General features: G+C 29.5%; 1 protein-coding gene across 1 annotated transcript; it reads left to right on the top strand.

Moving 5' to 3' along the window:
* The first annotated feature begins 12,226 nt into the window (after positions 1-12,226).
* Positions 12,227-14,149, top strand: LOC18036815. The gene is made up of 3 exons (XM_006427737.2): positions 12,227-12,671; positions 12,762-12,969; positions 13,540-14,149. Exons 1-3 carry the CDS (start codon positions 12,519-12,521, stop codon positions 14,043-14,045), a joined length of 867 nt encoding a protein of 288 aa, XP_006427800.1. The 5' UTR covers positions 12,227-12,518; the 3' UTR covers positions 14,046-14,149.
* Positions 14,150-22,931: the final 8,782 nt, after the last annotated feature.

A 22,931-nucleotide genomic window follows, 5' to 3' on the forward strand; every position in this document is an offset into this window, starting at 1 on the left:
GGTTCCCGAATTCTGTTTAAATGACCGAATTAATCCCGTGAAATTGAGCTATATAACCAAGAAAATGAAAGGGTATTTGAAATAAATTCATATTATTGGGCCACTTCTGGGCCTTCAAAAGCCCAACCAAGCTTTTGGTCGGGCTGGTTCTTTCCATATTTTTCAAGTCAGTCTCGTTCATGTACGCGACCTTTTTTTTTTCTTTTGAATACATGTACGTGCCAACTTATTTCGACAATTTAAAATTGAAGAATTGAGTTAAATAAATAACATTAAATAAAATAATAAATTAATATGTTCCCGTGCTTACGAGAAGACTCGAAACCTTCAACCTCATGAAGTAGGTGATGATGTATTTGACTCACTCATCTAAAGAGTTGTTGTTAGTTCCTTGAGACGGTTGTGCTTTCATCGATTATGAAAGCAAATCAACTAAATTATTTGATAAATGTTTACTTATACTTGATAAGTTATTTTTTTATCACATGAACACAAGTTTATATTTGATAACTAATAGCTCCAGTTTATAGCCATTATGGTTAAAATTGACAATACTTAGAATCATAAACTAATACAACATATCTTAGAACTGTTAAATGCTACATGCAATCATGTATGGATTGCGATAACATATCCAAATAGGAATTGCAATATTGATAGCGGAGGGAGTTAATCTCATAGTGTATTGAAAATCAAACTAATAATCAAGAATGTCATACTGGCCATAATGCACATCAAATCGATAATGTGATTATTTGTAACATATTAACATTGAATTGATATAATAAAGATATTTGTATCACAATTTTGGATAAGTCGTGGGTTCTAAATAGTTTAGCTCATATTTAGAGACAAATCTAGCACCATTTACAATGTTGCCCAATTATCTGAGTGTAGGGATGACAATTTTTTTTTGTTGGGATGGGATCTCGTCCCACTTGTGATAGGATTGAAACATATTTTTACATCCTAAATTATAAGGAAGATGGGATAATGACAAAAAATAAGTCCTACCTTTATTTGTGGGATGGGAGGAGGACCAATTATAAAATCATGTCCCGTCCTGTATATCCCACTAAGAATATAATTTTAAAAGTATTTTAAATTTTTAATTGTTTTATAATTTTAACTTAAGTAATGTTCAAAGTTGAAACCTAAAAGTTAAAATTAAATAATAAAAGTAATATAATTAGAAAGTGAAATGTCAACCACAATCAAAATATGAATTGGTTACTGTCCAAATCTATAACTTTTGAAGCGTAGGTCTTAGTATTAATTGAAATTCTAGTTATGCAACCCAAGAGGAAGGGTGAATTGAGATTCTAAAAATTATTCAATTCTAGATCAAAACTCAATGCAAATCCAAAACTAATTTAAAGCAATAACAAATAAATCAATCACAATATAAAAAGGATAAGAGAATAGAGATTCAAACACGATGATTTTTACGTGATTCGGCCAACCTCGCCTACATCCACGCCTCCAACCTTTCCGGGCTTGAGAATTCCACTAAATAAGCCTCCAAGGCTTCAAATGCTTACAATTGACTTCTAAAGTATCAATAAACCTTTACAATAAGATTACAAATTGTTTTTCTCTCATACAATATTTAAAATTATAAATCAATGCCCAATGTGTGAATGGATGAAGAATGAATGTGTTTAAAGCTCTTTGAAGATTGTATTCTCGAATATAAGCTCAATGATAATGTTGTGATCCACCCTTGTTTGATTTTGAATGAGCTTATTTATAGTTGGAGCTGAAAAATAATTGTTACAGATTGTCTGCCCGAAAATGGTTCGCCGTTAGCTGTTAACGGTTAACTGTTTGAATTGGTTAAAGTTACCATTGGGCCAAAATTCAAATAAACGGTTTGCCGTTTAGGCATACCCTTTCGCCGTTAAATTCTAGAGACTTCCAAGATAAACGTTAGCGATCCGTTTTCACTAAACAGTTAAAGATTAGCACGAAAATGACATTCTGAAATTTATCAGTTAGCCGTTTGTAATTAATGGTTTGCCGTTTATTTCCAGTAACCTGCAAAATACATTAGCCTTCTCTGTTTCTGTTAAACGGTGCCCCATTTTGGAATTTATCGGTAACCCATTTTTTCATAAACGGTTCGCCAGTTAATTCCAGTAGCCTTCCCATCATTTTGTGTTTTCTATTTTTCTTAGCCGATTAGAGCTTAAGCAATTTGTTACTCTCTGGATTTAATCAATTAACCATTTCAAAGTAAGCGGTGAACCGTTTACTTCCAGAATCACAGTTTTAACTAAAAATTGCAAGAAGTCATTTTCCAATTGAAGTTTGACAGATATCCATCTTTTATGAACATAATAAGAAAGATTATAAGGCTTTCTCTTATTAATGTAATAGCTCCAACATTTAAAAAAAAAAACATTTAAAGTTTGTTATCATCAAAATCAATATTATGAACATATACATGTTAACATTAATATGCAACAGAAGCAAATAGGCAACTAAAAAATTTTAGCATAAAATTGTATTCGAACATGCATGTAGTCAAAGTAAAATTATTATTTGATTATTTTACTCTGTATTTATTCAAGATTTTTGCTATATTGAATTATGGTGATCCTTAAAAAAATTGTCAAAATTTATTTATTTATATTCAAGACTATTTAGGATAATGGGATGGGACGAGATATTTAACGAGATTGGAATATTAAAATAGAGTCTCAACTAATCTCGATAATTTTTTTAGTGTAAATACTAATATTGTAATGCATTATATTAAAAAAAATTAATATTGTATCACTCTACTTCGGATTGTATACAATGAAGAAGCTCAAAGGGCTAAGAAATTTTTTTTATTCAATTACTAATTATCGTTATTGAAATTTATATAAGAATTTTTTTTTATTAATTAGTTATGTTGCCTCTTCAACTATCATCAAATTCCTGTCAGAATTCATTGTTTGGTTGGTAAATGTGCTACCAAAATAAATCTCAAATGAGGTTTAGAACAAATATTTTGAAGGGTATGATTCATTATGTCTCCTTTTATTAGGTGCATGTTTAACTTCTTATTAATAATCAAAGTTATCTTGTAAATAGAAAAGTGCTGAATCAAAAAAAAAAAAAAATCCACCCAAAAATTATATTATTAGCTCGGCCACTGGTTATAGAAAAAGTTGAAATCATTTTTAACCTTTCACTTACCGTTTGATTAACTCCTTCATTTTCAATCGCTTTCTCTCATTATTTTAATTTACTTATTTTATCCATTAAAATTCAAAAATTTATCAATAAGTAAACAATAATCCAAAGCCGACAATAGTACCCTAACCATATTACAAGGGTAGGATTTGATTAAATCAAAAACAAGGAAAGAATGAAGAATGAAGGAGATGAAATAAAAATTAAAAATAATTGTTAAAGAGTACAAAGAGATATTTGAGGCTAGCTATTGTGTGATCGCTGTGTTTATAAAGTCCTTATTTTTTGTTTGTTTTCTAGATTTTACTTTTTAGAAACATATCTTTTGATAGATATAGAATTTGAAAAATATGTTAGATCTTTGATATAATTAGATACTGAACTCTTACGGAAAATGGTCCCATGCATTCTATAGAATCGAATTATGACCAAACACAAAAGGGAACTAATCAAATTTTCTGGATGATTCTTCTCAATAAGACCAAACACTTGCCCGAAATAAAATCAACCAACACTCTGCCCAAACCAAATCTTCTTACAAATCGATAATGAACTAACTAAAAGCCAAGCTGAATCAACCTCCATTAATTAAGAGCCAGCATGGTAGTAAAAGTCAAATTTGGTACTTGTCACAACCACAAAATATGGGGGTAAAAAAAAGTGGACTTATCATATTAAATTATTAATGCAATTTAGAATAATGATTCTTTCTTTTGCTAGACATGAGGGTTTTTGATTTTGATATATTTCAATCATACTCCAAGAATTTCAAACTAATGCTCATGAATGAGTGCAATCTTGATATTGTATGTTGCCAACTTCAATGTATTTAATACATTATAAAATGTTGTCATCATTTCTTCATTGAAGTTACTTTTTTTTAGTTGATAAATAGTGAGATTATAAATCTAGCATACGATTCATCATTTTCCTTTTTTAAAAAAAGTGGATTTGCATTGCACACACGAAGAGATTAATTTTTTTTTTTTCCATAGTGAAAATGGCGTAATGAACTTAATTAAATTGATTGCTCTTCACAGTAAGAGTTGATAATGGAAAATGATTTTGAACTTTTCAAAAAACTCTCGAGTAATACTTTGAATGCAGGGGTTAAAAAAAAAATTATGGTGCTCTAAGTCAATTTTGAATTGATGTGCGTGCAGAATTTTACATCTTTCTTCAAGTTATTTGATTTGAGATTTGCCTGAAGATATCTACATTTTTAACTAGTTTTATAAAATTTTATAGGAGTTATTTCAAGAATTTTAGAAGAATTAGATATGATTTTCAAATTTTTCATTAGGAAATTTCAATGAATTTCAAAATGAGAGAGGTATAATTTTTTTTTTCCCTGAAGTTAGAGACATATAACTTTCTTATTTTGCACGAAACCCTCAAAAGAGAATTACAAGTTATAACCAATTTGGATGGGGATATTTCTAGGAAATAATGAATTCACAATATTCTTAAAAAATACAAATTAATAAAAGTTTTGTACAGTTAATTAATTAAATCCTTTTATTAATTTTTTTCTTAAGGTTCTTTGACCATCTTTAATCATAAATTTTAACATAAGTCTTATTTTACTATTTTATTATTATGATATAAGAAGATAAAATTACCCTCATAAAACATGAGTTATTATATCTAATAATTTAGGTATTTAATTTTGTAACTTATAATCTAATATTTTAAATAAAACCTAATTATTATTTCACAACCCTTACGTGTAAATGACATAAATTTGACAGCCTAATAATTTACATGAGAATTGTACTATCAAAACACTGTGTTAGTTTAATTAAAAAATAATAATCATACTAATAAAGTAGTATTAGAAACAATGAGATAGGTACAAATTAGAAAAATATTAAAGTTAAAGTAAATTCTTGATAATTTTATTTTATAAGAGTAAAATATTCAATTTAAACTTATGTCAAAACAATCTTTGTTATCAAATATACTAAATAAATCTAAGTCACAAAAAAGTAAAATAAGATAGATTTAATTAATTAATTCTCTAAAATTTTTCTTGATTTGAAAATTTTAAAAATAATGCACAACTTTTATAATTATTTTTTGAAAATGGGGTGGATTCACAAAAAATCTGGGGTGGAGATGTGGTGCTCAACTAATTTTTATGGTGGTTAGTTGGTAAATGACATATCGGTCCCTAATGTTTTATGATTTATCAAGTAAGATATATTTATGTCAATTTCACTGAAATAAGTCCCTCGCTCCAATTAGAATAACCAAAGAAAGAATAATCCTTTCTCCTTTAAGTCTTAATATTTCCCATTTTGACCACTTATGTCTTTATTTTTTTTAAAAAAAAATAACTGACAACATCCTTTTTTAGTATAATTTTAATGTTTAAACTTTATTGTTCAATGATAAATGTTGGCTTTTTAATAGATAGAACCATTCATACCTTTTAACAAGTACATTATATTCGACCAACAATAAGGTTATAATAATAAAGAAATTCTAAAAATTAGTGTTATTTTTTTACGTTACAATTTAAATGTCAGATATGTAAAATTGAGAAATTTAAATATTGTTTAGAATATGCAGAGAGATATCTAATCTTATTAAAATTTTGAAAAAGTTGAACTCTCTAGTGATGTAGGTTAAACATTGGGCTCCAAATCTAGTGGTAGCCAAATTACCCTTTAAATATTAATTTTTGTTGGCGCAATGAAGAATTTGTAATTTAACACTAAAGGGCATTAAACCATTTCAATAAAAGAGAAATTCATTATTTTATACAAATTTATAAAACTATATATTACTGAATGTCTTTATTTAAGAATTATAAAAATTTAGGGAGCCAGATGTTACTTGTTATTCTCATTTTTTTCTTTTTTTACATTTTAGAATTCCAAATTAAATATTTTATTATTGCATGCAAGACAAGAAGTCAGGAACAACATGGAAGAGGAGCTTACAGTAGAATTTAGAATGAAAGAACAGAGAGAGAAGTCAAAAGTGCTTTTGAACAATAGACAGGTAAGCCATAAGTGCTTTCGAACTATTATTTGCCAAAATTGCTGAGAGGGGCCGAATACAAGTTAAAAGATGTGCCGGACAATTTTTTTTTTTTTTAAAAAAAAGACTTTGTGCTTTTGCTTTCGTTCTTTTTACTTTTTTCTTTCCATTTAAATATACTTTGCTTATACATCAATATATATATATATATATATATATATATATATATATATATATATACTTTGCTTTTTTTTTAATTATTTACTAGAAGAATATATATATATATATATATATATATATATATATATATATATACTTTGCTTTTTTTTTAATTATTTACTAGAAGAAAATAATCTAGCACATTTATTAAAAAATTTCCCCACTGTTTAGAGTGCCACTTGTTTTCAAATGGCCCCTGGTTTCTCTCATTCATGCATTTTAGTCTCTGTAGCTGTCAACAGTTCAATCAAATGTTGGCTCAAATGATATTTTTCTCGTATTATAAAAAATTGTGAATTTTTAAGAAATTGAAATACTATATTAAGACTTATTTTTAATGCTAAATATGTTGACTCTTATATCTTATTGACTTAATTACAGTTGCATTTTATATAGTATTAGAGTGTCATGTCGTCTTCTTAATTAATTTCTATCAATTTTTCACGACATGATTTTTGAACTCCTTATCGATCTTTTAGGCCATTTTAAAATTTTAAAATTTGTATGAGCTTGAAATTGGATTCAGGCTTCAAATTAAAAAAAAATTATAAAGATTGTTTTTAGAGTGGGACTCTTAGCACCCTATAACTTTTTTTTCAAATCCCTTTTCTATCAAAACTTACTTTAATTCCCAAAATATCATTTTCTATATTTTAATTTTTTATTCAAAAAGAAAAACAATTCAATTTCTTCCAAACAACTCTAATTACAAATATTATTTTTATAAATTTTTGAATTATTAAATCATACATATTTTACTAAAAAAAAATCAAATACATGTATGAATTAAGTAGAATTAAAGTGGACTCAAATAGCTATTATTTATTTTTTAAAATTAAAAATAAGTTTAGAAAGTTTTGTAAATTAAAAATCAGTTTACAAAACTTATTATTAGAAAGTTTAGAAAGTTTTGTAAATTAAGGCGGACTCAAATAGTTATTATTTATTTTTAAAATTTTTTAAATTAAAATTAAGTTTAAATTAAAAATAAGTTTTTTAAATTTCTCAAGAAAAAGTTGCTTGTGAGTAAACAAAAATTGTAACAGACTTTGGTGTAGTTGTATAGGTGCAAAGAGTTAAAAAGAGAAATATAATAGTATAATTAGATTTATTTTGTCATTTAATATAATTACAATAAGAGAGGGGTTTTATAAGAATTATAGAGAGGTGTCAATAGTTCAACTCTTATTTTTAATGTTAATACGGAGTTCTTGTCAATTGATTTGAGCCTTTGATTTTAACGATTTCTTTAACATAACGGTAAGTAAAAATTACAACGGTCTATGTATCTACTAACTTATCCACATCACAATATTGTAATTAATGCTTTAATTTGGTTAAAATTTTCCCAATTTGAAAACCATGTGCTTCATCGGATACTATGTTCTTTAGCCTCCAAAATTGTTGCTGTCTTTCTTATATTTTAATATAAGTTTTTGGATCAGATAGGATCTACCTTGGTTGCCTCATCAATCACAGTTTCTTAGGGATTAGGATGTGAGATCATAACTATTATAAAATAGAATGGCAGCAGCATTTTATTTTATTTTTAATGAAAATAGCATCAGATTGGGATGATGTAAATTATTTCACTCGGTTATTTTTAATTTTAAACTTAAATACGTGGTACTTAATATTCTTTTAAATGAGGCATCAGCTTTGTAAAATCATTGCCACTTCCGTCTTGGTTGAAGTGGTGGGCTGCTGCCCTCACAAGCATTGTGAGGGCAACGGTTCTAGCCCCCACAAAAGCATTGTGGGGGCTAAATGTTCTTTATACTTCCAAAAAAAATCATTCTCCCTTGCGAAATGCGAGTGGAGTATGGACATCCCTCTCCTGTGAGGGGTTATTTGTTTGGGCATGTACTTCATAGAATTCAATGTCATAATATAAGTCCCAATTATGTATATCTGATTGTAAATATCAGTATAATATCTCTGCTACAATAGCAGTTGTTGTAAATATCTGTGTAATGCAGTAATCTGATGATTAATCAGTATTCAAAAAAAAAAGCAGTTGTTGTAAATATCTGTGTAATGCAGTAATCTGATGATTAATCAGTATTCAAAAAAAAAACTTTGTAAAATCATTTTATTTCAAATATTTTTTGGGTCATAAGTGGAAAGAGAAAGTAATGGAATTGAAAGTTATCAAAGTACATTAATTAAATAATATGAACTAATAGTAAGCTTATCTACTTTGGAGGATAATATTTTTAAAGGTTTGTTTGATGTAACTTTTGAAGTAGAATTTCTTTAAGCCTTCTTCTATTAGTACAGATTTTTTTAATAAAAGCATTTTGATTCTAGCTAGTTTGTTATAAGATTGTTTGGAAAAATTATACATCTTTTAATAATTTTTTTTTAAAGGTTATGTTATAAAATGAATGAAATAAAAAATTCTAACATAAAACAAAAGTGTTTTACATAATTTAACTGTTTAAAAATCATACGAACTCTACTCACAGATTCTCAAAATTTGAGAATCTGCTAAGGATAATCAAGAATTATTATTCACTTAAAGGTTAATAATTTAATTTATAATAATGTAAATAGTATTCCACTATTCTCTAGTTCAAACATCTACATAATATCAAATATATCTCAATAATATACAAACGATAATGCGTATTAAAAATAAATTTGAATAAGACAATATTCCCAAACACTTCATTCTAATACATATTAACCCTAAGAATTTTTTTTTTTAAGAAGACAAATTTCGAATGCTATATGGGTGCATTTGGTATGTCCCACTGTATTATTCACTTTCATGGAAATAACTTATTATTAAAAATTATCTTTTCATACTGTCAAGTATTACAAAATAACAAACTACTATATGAACTATTAAAAGGTAACATTTTACCGCATTAACTTTTTAGAAATAACAATTTACTATATTTCCATCACTTTCATTAGTTGACTTATAAATACCAATTTTACCTTGGGATATTATCATTTTACTACTAAAGTTTTACTGACATATAATGTCAGTACCAAGGTTTGCCGAAAAGTGCATTTTACTACCAAAGTTTTGCACCGTTATCAATTCACTACTGTTCCGTTAACAACGTTAAAAATTTGCTGATGTCATAAGGGCATCAAAGACATTTCCAGCTGTAAGAGTAAATTTGTTTGTTAATTTGATAGATAAATTATCATTTTACTACTAAGTTTTTAGGGGAATTATCATTTTACTACCAAAATTTTAGGGGAATTATCATTTTACTACCAAACTCTTGGGGGTAACATAGACTTTTAACTCAATTTCCGTTAAACATTAACTTTTTCTTAACGGAATGGTAGTGAATTGTTAACGGCGCAAAACTTTGGTAGTAAAATGTACTTTTCAGCAAACCTTGGTACTGACATGATATGTCAGCAAAACTTTGATAGTAAAATGATAATTTTCTTTTATCTTTAATGAATAGCTCCTAAAATAAAAAGAAAATTATATAAATCAATGCCATTTCTTTGAGCAGGTAAGAAAATGATAGCGAAAACAAACTCTTAAAATAGTTGACTTGTACATTCACATGACATTGAATTGTATCATTTTTTTTTATTTTAGGAGCTATTCATTAAGGAAGAAATTGATATTTTATAAGCCAAATGATGGGTGAACTAACAGGAGTAACATAAATATAATAAATTATTATTTTTTAAAAGTTAATGTTGTAAAGTGTTATTTTTTAATATTTCGTGTAGTGGTTTATTATTTCATACCCCTTGTAAAAACAACGTATGCATAGTGCATCGAGTGAACCCGACACACTTCTGAACAAAGAATTTTGAGGAATACAAGCATGAAGCGTGATGCCTTTGATTCAGAAATGAAATACACACACTCCACTTTTTGGCTGAACAACTAATCGACAATAATGCATTTATATGTGGTTTCCACTATTCAAAATTTATTCCCACACAAAGATATCATAGTACATAAAATTCAGGCCATAAAATCTATTTGATTTAACATTTCATTGGATTCCAATATTTCCATTTGTCAAAAAAGCTGATGGTGAAACTTTTTTTCCCATCACTGAAATCAAATTATGCACAATCTACATTTTTCGATTTGCCAACCCACATCAAACTTTTCTTGTAATCTCTTATGCACTTGCAATTGTCTTGCTCCCAACAAAGAATATGTATGCATGCATGTATTGGAATCGGAATTCAAATTTCAAAATTTTGAATTATTCTCGGAGATCTTATGCCTACGTATCAAAATTTTGTATTTGAGATTGGCCACCGCCTCGAGCCTTGTTTTGACCTCATGCATTTTTTTTTCTTCGGCACTAATTGTGTTTCTATTCATTATTTTCTTTTATTTTTTTTAAGTTTTAATGTGAGAAGGATTGAATTTTAATTCTTTTATATCATTTTAATTAATGGATCCTCTCTATTTATATCCACACAAAAATGCAATGAGATATATATATATAAGTGCTCACACAAATTGATTGATGAGTCTGTAAAAAAAAAAAAAGCTAAGGATTATATGAAATTCAACTAGTTTTCTCCATCCTAAAATCAATATGTAACAGTTATCCTTTATTTTCATAATATTTAAAAACCTCATTGGGATAAAAAAGAATTAGAGAAAAAGAGGGGGGCAAATGAGTCATTTACTTCATATTTTATTTTAAGAATGTAAAATATATAGTTATAAGAAAATTTTATAAAAATAACAAAAATAAAAGAAAATTTTCTCACTATTAATTTTTTTTTACACCCAAACTTATATTTTTTTATTCTTAGTATTTCAATTTATATGATTTATTTTATTTATAACGAATATAATTTTAAAAATAATAATAATATTGTAAAATTATAGTTCCAAAAGAACTATTAAGTGTTACGAAAACATTAGATAATCAATAATATATATTGATTTTAGTAAGAAAGAAACCGGTAATCATCCGGTTTTCAGTTAGTTCATGAAAGATGTCAGTTGAGGCTAAATACGTTGATAAGGATAAATAATGACATTAATGTGTTAATAATTAACTCTAGTCATAATAAGAAGGTCAATGATAAAATTCATATTGGTGGGTCCAATTACTATAAAATTAAAACATTTGTTCAAGCCCACATGTACGTTACAGAAGTCCCACAGTTCGAAGGAATAATTTACACAGATTTGAGCCTGGCATAAATTACAGTTGCTGACAAAACACTACTAAAAAATGCATCAACATAAATAATTATTTAACATGATTTTATGGATTTTCTTTTTTATATTAAGGATTATAAATTTTTTTTTGCTAAAAGCTTTATTTGTATAAGTTTCATTAGTTAAAGTTTTAATTAAATAAACTTTATTTGAAAATTATACTAAATGAAGCGTAAGACTTTAAACTTAGAGTTTTTATACCACTGTAAATTTTTTTTACCAGTTATACTAATTAAAAACTAAAAAAAAAAACCCAAATAAAGTAGCACTCACAGATTAATTTTTTATTATTTAACAATTAAATGAGTTATATAACAATTAAATGAATTATATATACCTATACGACACTAATATATAGACCCACAATATAGTAAATAAAAACAAAAAATGGAGTCATTATCATTATCTTAATAGCATTTCTTAAAAATTGATAAGATAGAGATATTCGTTTTTAGACGCCATATATATGCGTGCGTGTGTGTGTGTGGGGGGAGTCTCATCATAAAACAGTGGAAGCATCTGCATCTGGTGTTGTACCAAATCGCAAGAAAAACTGAATCTTAGAAGTAGCTTCTGGAAAAATTAGAGATCCTTTCTTTTAAGTGTCATTTTCTCTCCCCCTTTAATTATTATTATTATTTTGTTTTTTTTTTTTTTGGGACGAACCAAAGATAAGGATATTCTCAAGCAATATTTCCCAAAACCCTTTAATTTAATCTAACTAATTAATGCATTTCAGTACTTATTATTGTTACTGTGTAGTACAACTTTCATATATGCCGATGTGCTACCTGCTATACAGTACACATTTTATTATGACCTCATCTGTCATCATTATAAAGCTCTGTAATTCCACCGCCATACCGATCAAGTCTGCAAATTAAGATATCATAAAGAAAGCAAGAAACCCTTGGAAAAATCATTTTGATCGAGGCAAAGAGAGCAAATGAGTAGCTTAGAAGAAGAAGAGAGACTTGTTCAAATGGTTCATGATTTTATAGAATCATCAGAGTCATCATCATCCTCGTCACCATCTTCCTCGAAGTGCTTGCTTTCTCTTCAACATCACCATCAACCTAGTTATTTCTTAACTTTGCAGGTTCATTTTAATTCTCTTTTGTTTCATTTGTTTTGTTCATGTGCTTTTTGTTTGTTTATTTTGGTGGGTTTACTTTTGTTTTGGTTTTAGGAGATTTTGAGGAGTGGAAATACAGAAGCTGAGAAGGAGGTGCTTGAGAGAGTGAAGAAGCATCTTGTGATGAGAAGCAGAAGAGATGGAGTACTTTTAAAAAGCAGTAATGGTTTGAAGAAGTGGTTAGTGAGGAAGCTCAAAATGGATGGCTTTAATGCTTCTCTTTGTCATACTTCTTGGGCCACTTCCTCGGGATGTCCTGCTGGTATGGCTTCTTAACCGTCTCTCATTCTTTCAATTTTTTTCTTTTTAATATATTTTGATTGAAACAATTATGAATCATCTATATATTAGAAATGTTTCGATCTGAAATTTTAAAGTGCTAAAAATTTTGAAAAAATACATAAATCGTTTAAACGTTTTATAAATACTTTAAGTTTTAAGTTTTTAAAACTCCATAATTTAAAAATTTTCTCAAATTTCTCCCGTATTTTAAGATCTTGAACCAAAAAATTACTATATATATGTTGCATATTTATAAGGAATAAAGAAAAATGAATAAATTTAACCGAGTACGCTTGTTGAATAATGAATCAAGAATCAAGATTCGAGCACTTAGGATGTAAATGTTTAACATTTAAATCTTGACCATCAATTCAGTATTTAGCACAAATTCAGATGATGATGAGTACTAAACCCAAACTCATTTGATCAGTATTAAATCCTTGTCTTATTTTTCAATTTTCTTACTGACTACAATTTTTGTTAGGAAATTATAGTTAAAATTAAATATCAAGAGTTTCCTTGATGGTCTTTTATTTATGAATTTTGACAGGAGATTATGAATACATTGACATAATGGTTGAGGATGAACAAACTGAAGAGCCAATAAGGCTGATAGTAGACATAGATTTCAAGTCGCAATTTGAGCTAGCGAGGCCAACACAGGCATACAAGGAGCTCACAAACATACTCCCATCAATTTTTGTAGGACAAGAAGAAAAGCTCAACAAAATAATCAGTCTCCTTTGTTCAGCAGCCAAACAGTCCCTTAAAGAGAGAGGCCTTCACATTCCTCCATGGAGGACAAGCACTTACATGCACTCCAAATGGCTATCAGCTGGGTGTCAAAAATGTTCTGAAAATATTGAAAGTGCTTTTGGCAGGAAAAATATTGAAGAAGAAAATAGAAGTGCTTCCGTTGGCAATGTTGCCATTTCAATGGTGAAGAACCCTGAGAGAAGTGCTTTTGGCGGTGGGTCTGCTTCTGCTGCTGGTGCTGGTCCTGGCTGCAGTGGCTTGTCTAGTCAGTTTTCTAACATGGGCATAAATTGTTGCTGAACCTTTTGCAGCTGCTGAGTTTTATTTTATTTTATTTTTTTCGGCAGAGAGATTCTCCAATTTTGGTGAGGAATAATACTATGCTATTTTTTTTTTCCTTCTCCCTTAATAACCACCAAGAAGGTGGGGGAATACTATGCTATTTTGTACTAACGACACATTAGCATCAGTAGCATTTGCATATATATATATATATATATAATTTGGAACCATACAAAATTGACTATTATTAATTATTTTAAGAGTTTTTAAATACCAATCAGACTCATTTATTAGTCATGTCATGTGTTTAACAATTAATATTTAATAAAAAAAGAGAAATTATCATTTGTATATTCTAAATTTGTGTTTTTATTAAAAATACTACAATATTTGAAGGGTGTATTAATCGTTTACCATAAATTGATAAAAGTTATTTGCCGATCACTAAACTGTTAGTTGTCGTTTGAAAGTTAACGGTAGTGAATTGACGATTTTATCTTTAAAAATTATCATTTGTATACCCTTAAAATCTCTTATTATTACTTATATACCCTAAAATTATCACTTGTATAAAATGAAAATACCATATTACTCTTATGACGTTATCATGTTTAAATAGCAACTAACGGTTTAGTGGACGACAAATATATTTTGTCAACTTAAGGTAGACGACTGATATACCCTGAAAGTGTTGTATTAAATTTGATAACAGAGTAAACTAAGGGTATACGATTGATAATTTCCCATAAAAAAAAAACTATCCATTTAACAAATTAGTGCTAGGGTTTTCGAGTGGTATTCCAATATCTGCATTCAAGGACATAGGATGAGATATGATAAGATTAAATATAATATTATGTTGTATTTGTGTAGTATAGGGTCGCACTATAAATAATCATGTTGTGTGTTTGGTGTGCCATTTGATTGGCTAGTGCCTAATGTAAATTATAAATTAATTTTATTAAATTATGTTAAATTTAATGTTATACTTTTAGTTTTTTACTATTTTTTGCTTAACTCATTAAATTATTACTTTTAACGTGAGAATATGGAACATATCTATTAACAAAAGGGTTAATTACCTTTGCATGACACATATTTTGGCAAATTTTATAAAGGTGACATATGTTTTAAAAATATTTGATCAAGTGACATTTCGTTAACTTCTGCCGTTAACAGGAATAATAAATTAGTTATAAAATAATGTTTCTGCCCCTACACTTAATTACAAAATGACGTTCCTACCTCTGTAGTAAGTTACAAGATGACATTTCTACTCTACAATTAGTTACAAAATGATGTTTCTATTCCTGCACTTGTTTTAGTTTTTTAAATAGAAAAATATATATATATAATTAAATCTATGTCTAATTAACATGGTTTTTTTTGTTAAATAAAAAAGAAAATTTAAAAAAATTCTTATTGAATATTTGTAAACATAAAGATGCAGATCTCGTATGAATTGTAAAGTATTATATACATCTAATATTTTTATCTTTTTGGCTTTATAAAAAAAAATCTTTTTTTTCAATTTTACCTTTGGTCTGCTAGAATTAACAGCAAAAGTTAACGAAAATCACCTAATTGAGTATTCTCAAAACATGTGTTATCTTTTTTAAATTTGTCAAAACATATGTTACACAGGAGTAATTAACCCTTAATAAAATTCTAATGTAATATGAAATATAATATAACTTAGAAGCATTTTAAAGGTTAAGAAAAACGAAAGAAATTAACTATTTTCCAATTTCCAACACATGGATCCTTTTCCACTTTCCAGCCACGTCTCCTTTTCCACTTCGTATATTCGAAGATCCATAGTAATTACCCAGAAATCAATCATTTCTCAATCAAAATTAGATAATCTCAAATTTCGAGAGGAAGTTGCTAAGGGCCTTAATGTATTTTTGGTTTAATTATTATTTTTAATTCTTATAATTGGCTACAAAAGTTAGTGGATAACTTGTAGTCCTACTCTATTGCAGGTTGCTTCTATATTATTGTAGGAAGTGCTTGCAGTAGGGGAACTCTTCAGTTATTTTTAGGGGATGTGGACATTATAATTTTGGCTACTGGTGGACCCAAGCCCTTAAAAGTAGGGGGTTTGTTGAAAAAAATTATTTATTTTGGAGCACTTTTTTTTTTAAATATTCACTTCAACACATTTTAAGCTCAAAAACTCAAATTCTAAAACTATTACATAAGACTCTTACTACTAAATTATAAATTTTTTCTTAAATAAAAAATGTGTTCAAATTTTTTTTTATTTAACTCTTTCAAAAGAGACTTACATACATTTAAAAGAAAAATTAATAGCTTAAAGGGGACTGGAGCCCCTCCTCGGCCTTAGTTAGGTTTGCTTATGATTTTGGTTATTTATTCTATGTCGTTATTGAATAAAGATGGGAAAGTTTCATTCAAGTAATCAAAGATTACCTGAGGTTAAGGGTTCCTCGATTAACCTAACAAATTTCTGTTGTTTCATCCTTTTTCACAATAGGTTCCAAAGAAGTAAACCATAGTACGTACCACAGTGGTATGAGAGCATGGACATGGATGAAAGGGTGGAGAAGTTAGAGTCGAATGTAGGTTCTTTTATGACCAGTCAACAACAGATTTTAGAGAAGATCAATGAGCTGTTTGGGAAGCTTAATTCAAAAGATTCCCCACTAAAGACCATTATAGAACGAGAGGAAGGAGAACACTCTAATGCCCCACCCCCTGATCAGAGACGATCTGAGAAAACCATGGACTGTCGTCAAAACAACACACAACAGTCATATATTCCAAGGCTAACTACACTTGATTTCCCATGGTTCAATAGCACTGAAGATATGACGAGTTGGGTATGTAGAGTTGAGCAGCTCTTTCAACAACATCAAACTCCAAAAGAAGAACGAGTAGCACTAGCTTCATTCCATTTAGAGGGAGACACTCGACTATGGTTCCAGTTGATCAAACAAGAAGGAAAAATTATGACTTGAAAAGAGTTTTGTGAAGGCGTACATGCCACATATGGCGCCACTCAATTTCAGGACTTTTTTGGTGAACTAATTAAATTGCAGTAGGTCGGCTCTGTGGGTGATTATTAGACCTAGTTTAAGAAGTTTTTAGCTCAAGTGGGATGTCTCTCACAAGATCAACGAGGCAATTCTTTCATTAGTGAGTTAAAAGACACAATTAAAGCTAATGTTCTTGTCGATAGACTAGCAATATTGACATCAGCCATTGGACTAGCTCGATTATACGAAGCTCGTGATCTTACTCAAAAGCCAGTAAAATTTTTGCCCACACATTCTAAAGCTCCAAATGATTCAGCATCAATACTAATCAAAAGACTAATCGCAGAAGAGATAGATGGAAGAAGAAAGAAAGGATTGTCCTTCAAATGCAATGGACAATGTGGTCCAAGACATTGTTGTAAAAAATTATCTATGCTTCAATCTTGCTTCAACAATAGTGGTGCTGATAAAGAAATGGAAATTATTGATGGAACTCCTGAAATTTCATTACCATTGTAATTGAGTTTTTTGGAAATTAACTTCAAGTGTTTGGCCTTAAGGAAAGGCTGTTTTTTAAGGGTGAAGAAGTTGTTAAGGGCACTAATATGTTTTTTATTTAATTATTATTTTTAATTCTTATATTTGGCTATAAAAGTTAGCGGATAACTTGTAGTCCTAATCTATTGCAGACTGCTTCTATATTATCGTAGGAAGTGGTTGCAGTAGGGATTAATTGCAACTCTTTAATTATTTTTAAGGGATTTGAACGTTGTAATTTTGACTATTTATTCTATGCCGTTTTTTGAATAAAGACGGGGAAGTGTAATCAAAGATTACCTGAGGTCACCAGTTCCTCTCTTAACCTGACAAATTTTAGTTATTTCATCATTTTCTGTAATAGATTCCAATAAACAAAAGAGAAGTAAAACACTGTACTTACCAGAAGTAAATTAGTAAGTAAATTCAAAGAAAATAAATATAAAAAAAATAGCAGTTAAAAAATGTAATCCAAATTTTGAGAAATTTTATTGATTAAGTCAGCTGTTAGAATTAATAGTGTAGAATTAAAAATATTGAAGATAAGAGATAATGCAAGCACATTTCCACTGAGAGATCAAGCAATTTGGGCTTTCATTTTCTCTTATTCCTTTTAATAGTGTAGAATAAGATTTTGGCTTTAAAAATTTATTTTCATAGGATAGATTTTGCAACTATTCACAGTATTAATGGTGGACCTTGGGATTGCTTTATCCTAACTCTATTTTTTGCTAGAATTATTTTCTCCCATAATTATCCGATCCTAACACCCACACACAGAGGCAACCAAACAGCTCCTAAGTGATATTATATTGATGTGGCTGTTCAAATTAATAGCCAAATTACTTGGGATCAAAATACTATGATCTTACTTTAGATTTAATCTCTTAAAATGTTTTCTAAAATTTAAATATACCTAAAAAATTTTAAAATTAAAAAAATTCAACATAATTATATTGGATAAAAATGAGTCAATACAATATGATTAATTGAATACTTAATAGTGTCATAATATTGGCTTGGATGTTGGGAGCTTTAAAATTGAAGGGAAATTTACAAAAGTAACCTAAAAAAATTTGTTATTTTCACAACTAACCCCTCAACTTTTTTCCTATCAACATTAGCCAATAATCATCCTTAGTACCGAAAATACCCCTCCCATAACTCTCCCTCTCCTTCCTCTCTCTCTCTCTCTCTCTCTCTCTCCCCCCCCCCCAACCGAATTCACTTCCAACTTGTTCACTCGTCGCCGGCGGCTTCCCGGAGTCATTCTCGGCAGCCAACACTTACTTAAATTCGGTCAAGAGTTGAAATTAAAGGTTAGGTAAAAAACCCTAAATTTCTATTTTCTATTCTTGTTCTATGTTGTGATTGTTGTGTTGTGTTTCTGATGGTGAGTGAAGATTAAAGGAGTTTGTGATGTTAAGTGCATGAGTGAAGTTGTTGGTGTGGTGCATGGGTGAAAAAATTGTCGTGAGGTGGAGGAGGGAAACTTACGCAAGCGACGGACAGGCGCCCAGCACGCGCGCCTCGCGCGATGTCACACGTGCGCTCGACGTGCGACAGGCGCGATGTCGCTCGCGCGCGCCTGTTGCACCTAATTACAGTGGTCTTTTTTTTTCGTGAAGTCAATTTCCTTTTTTTTCTGTTGTAAATGCAATGTAATAATGTTATAATATTACAGATACATGGCAAAATCAGAACTATCCAAAAACGAACTAGGTAGGATGTATTTTGCTTATGCCGATCACTTCCCGGGTCGAATTTCGAGCATGTGTAACTTATTTATAGTCGTAAAAGCCATCGAGCGAAAATTAACTAAGCGGCAATTACATATGTTCAAGAAGGATATATTTAGGCATTTCTTGGAGTGTCGAAGCTTTCCATTTAGTGATGTAATTTCGCACAATGTTTTGGTTAGGCAAGTGACCCATGGAGAAGACAACAAGGAAGATCAGTTATGGTTTCAAATTGGTGAGCATTTGATACGCTTGTCAATTACATAATGGTGCTTGGTTACTGGACTTTCCTATGGTGTAGATACCGCACTAAGAAATAAAAAAATGGTGCATAGGCTCCTAAATACGTATTTTGATGGTTTGCATCGCAACATAAATCTTAAGCAATTTGAGGCATTATTTGAGAAGTTGAAATTCGAGACAATGGACGACATTGAAGCATTAAAGACTGCGCTCTTTTATTTTGCGGACAAAGTTGTAAATGGAAGAAAAGACCATTGTCAAATCAATTTCTCATGGCTTAACGAAGTAGATGATATAGAGTACTTTCAAAATTGTCCATGGGGTCGTTTGTCGTGGGAAATGATATACGAGAGTCTTAACTATGTACTGTACGAGAAAGACGAGAAATTTAGGACGACTCGGTTGGAAAACCCATATCGTAAAATTGAAAAGTACAATATTTACGGCTTTACATCCGGGGTTCAGGTGCGTTGTTTTTTTGTTTATTAATAAGTTTTGTAGTATTAAATATTTGATGGTTGTTTTAATAGCTTTTTCACTTTGGTTGTTGTAGGCTTGGATTTACAAAGTGATTAGAGGTTTGCCATCAGCATGGGTCGTGAAAACAAAGAAGAATATTCCCCGCATCGTGCAATGGAAGCCCATGACTTCTTCGAAAATCAACTTTGCTAAGGTTTATTCGTTCTTCAATGACGAATCTCGTCTTGTAAGTAATATGTATTGTTTTTTTTTTAACATTACTAAATTCAAGTTCTGTATACTTATAATTTTGGGTTGAATTCATGGCAGGGGGACGTTTTACAAACCCTTGAGCCGAATGCAAAGAAGAGTAGCAAAAAATATTGGCTCACTCTGAAGGATTACATGTCACGCATTCCAGGTTAGGTTTATAAGGTCGGTCACCTATAAGTACTATTATTTATTTAATCGAAATTTTTGACTTTTCATTTCCTTATTTTAAATGCTACTTTATATAGCACCAACTCTCACCATTTCATCATCAAATATATCAATGGGCAATACACATATACGATATAATGTGTTACTAGACCTCAAAGTTGTCTTTATTATGATATTATATTCATTAGGATATTTGTAACACCCCGTATACTCTTGCCAAAAACTAATCAAACAGACAATTTTTCCCAACAAAAAAAAGTTCTATTTTTACCATTCACATACTCCATACGGCCATTCTCTAACATCTCCCACCAACCATCATAACACAACTGAATCCATTAAGCCTGAAATTATAAAAAAAAAAAATTAATTACGCACTATTAAATTAATAAAGAGTCTGTTGCAATGAATCTGCCTTTTGGTGCGACAGGCTGCCCGTTACACCAAAAGGCAGCTTGTCGCACCAAAAGGCAGAGTCGGTGAATCTACCTCACCCTGTCGCACAAAAAGGCAGATTGTCGGGGGAAAATTTCGTGCGACAGGCATGCGACAGGTGCATGCCGCAACAAGCAATCGCACTGAAACTCTCTCGCAAGTTCAGAAAATAATTCATACCACTTAGTGATGCAGATTAGTGTTGGATCCGGATAGATTATGATCGGATTTTACTTTTATCATTCGCCCTCGGCGTTTGCCGTTGCCAGTGATGATTCAAGAGTGTAAAGCTGCGTTTGGTTTGATAAAATGGGAGAAAGAAAGTTACTTTTAGTTTATAAATAAGGATAATTTGGGGAGAAAAGTTTGTATTTGACTAATGTTGATATAAAAAAGTTTAGCGAGTTAATTGTGAAAATAGTAAAAATTTTATGATTACTTTTATAAATTTTCCAAAATTGAATCTAATGCAATTACCATAATATTTGCTGGGTAAAAGAAATGTAGGAGGGCTCCAGTTTTCAATTTTTGGTGGGCTTGGCAGGCTTTACGTGGATAAGCCCAAGAAGCCCCTTTAAAGTAACTTTAATATTTGATAAAGAATTTAAAACTCTTCAATCGTTTCTTTTTATCAATATTTTCATGATTGAAAAAAAACTATTCGAAAAAAAAATAAATGGAATAATTGATTTTTTAGATTTAAAATTTGACATAAAAAATATTTATGTTAAAATGAGAAATGCTTTAAATGCAGGTTTCTTATGGGCAGGCCGGACTGCCAAATGAATTGAAACTCCAGGGGGCTTGCAGACCAATCGACTCATGGTCCATAAACTAATGCTAGCCTGAGCTCGCTCCAATGGGTCGGTCCACAAAGTTTACTTGAATTAATTTAATGTTTTAAAATAGTAAAAATAGAACATATTGTAATTCTTTCCTCTTATCTTAATACAAAAACATTATCTTGAAATCACCTTTTTACTTTTTAAAATCTAAATTTAACATCATTTTTGTTAAATGGATTTTAAAAAAAAATCATCAACACCACTGTCATTTTTGCCTTATCTTTTCAACGAAAATAAAGATAACTTGAGGTTACCAAAAGTAAAAGGATGATTTATAACTAGTCAATTCAGAAGGGGATAATTCGAAATTTACCCATCTAAATATCCAATTCATGCTTTAAAGCTACCACCAAACATGCCTTAGTGTATATAATGTAAAGGGAAATTATCAGCCATATACCCTTAAATGACACCAGTATCAAAAGTGCTACAACACTTTTCAAGTGTATCACTCGTATACCATAAGTTGACAAAATACTTTTGCCGTCCACCGATCTGTTAACTGCCATTTGCGTGCGTTGACATCATAAGGGTAATCTAGTCTTTTTTTAAAAACGACATGTCATCCATTTACCTAGTAAAAAACGACATGTCATATGCTATATTTTGATAAAAATGATATGTCATCCTATTTATCGGATAATTGTTAATAATTGCAAAAAAAAAAAAGTTACTTTACAACCAAATCTACTCCTCCAAAATTTAACCTAAATTATTGAAAATCTACTCCTCCAAGCTCCAACTTGAATTTTTTATGGTATAATATGTATAATTATAAATAATATGTTGTTAATAATTTTTTATGGTATAAGATGGATATTTTTTATGGATAATTATTAATAATATGTACCATTAATAATTCATATTTTTTTAATAAAAAAAATTGTTAATAACAAAATAAAAAAAAATTTTGTGTATTGAAAATTTACATTAATTTTCAAAGCAAATTTATTTTTTTACCTCATTTTGAGTTTAAAGAGTAAAATAATCATTTTGCTCAAATTCTATTAAGTTCTTAACGGTAGTAAACGGAAATGTAGACGCCAGAACTCTTTTGTCTACTTATGGTATACGAGTGATATAAGCGAAAAGTGTTGTAGTACGTTTGATACTAGTGACATTTAAAGGTATATCGGTGATAATTTCCCTAATGTAAAAGATGCAAATTGAACAAATTGAAATGAAATGAACAATACATTTCGT

The sequence above is a fragment of the Citrus clementina genome, unplaced genomic scaffold (assembly GCF_000493195.1).
Source record: "Citrus clementina cultivar Clemenules unplaced genomic scaffold, Citrus_clementina_v1.0 scaffold_7, whole genome shotgun sequence".
In the NCBI taxonomy this organism is placed as follows: domain Eukaryota; kingdom Viridiplantae; phylum Streptophyta; class Magnoliopsida; order Sapindales; family Rutaceae; genus Citrus; species Citrus x clementina.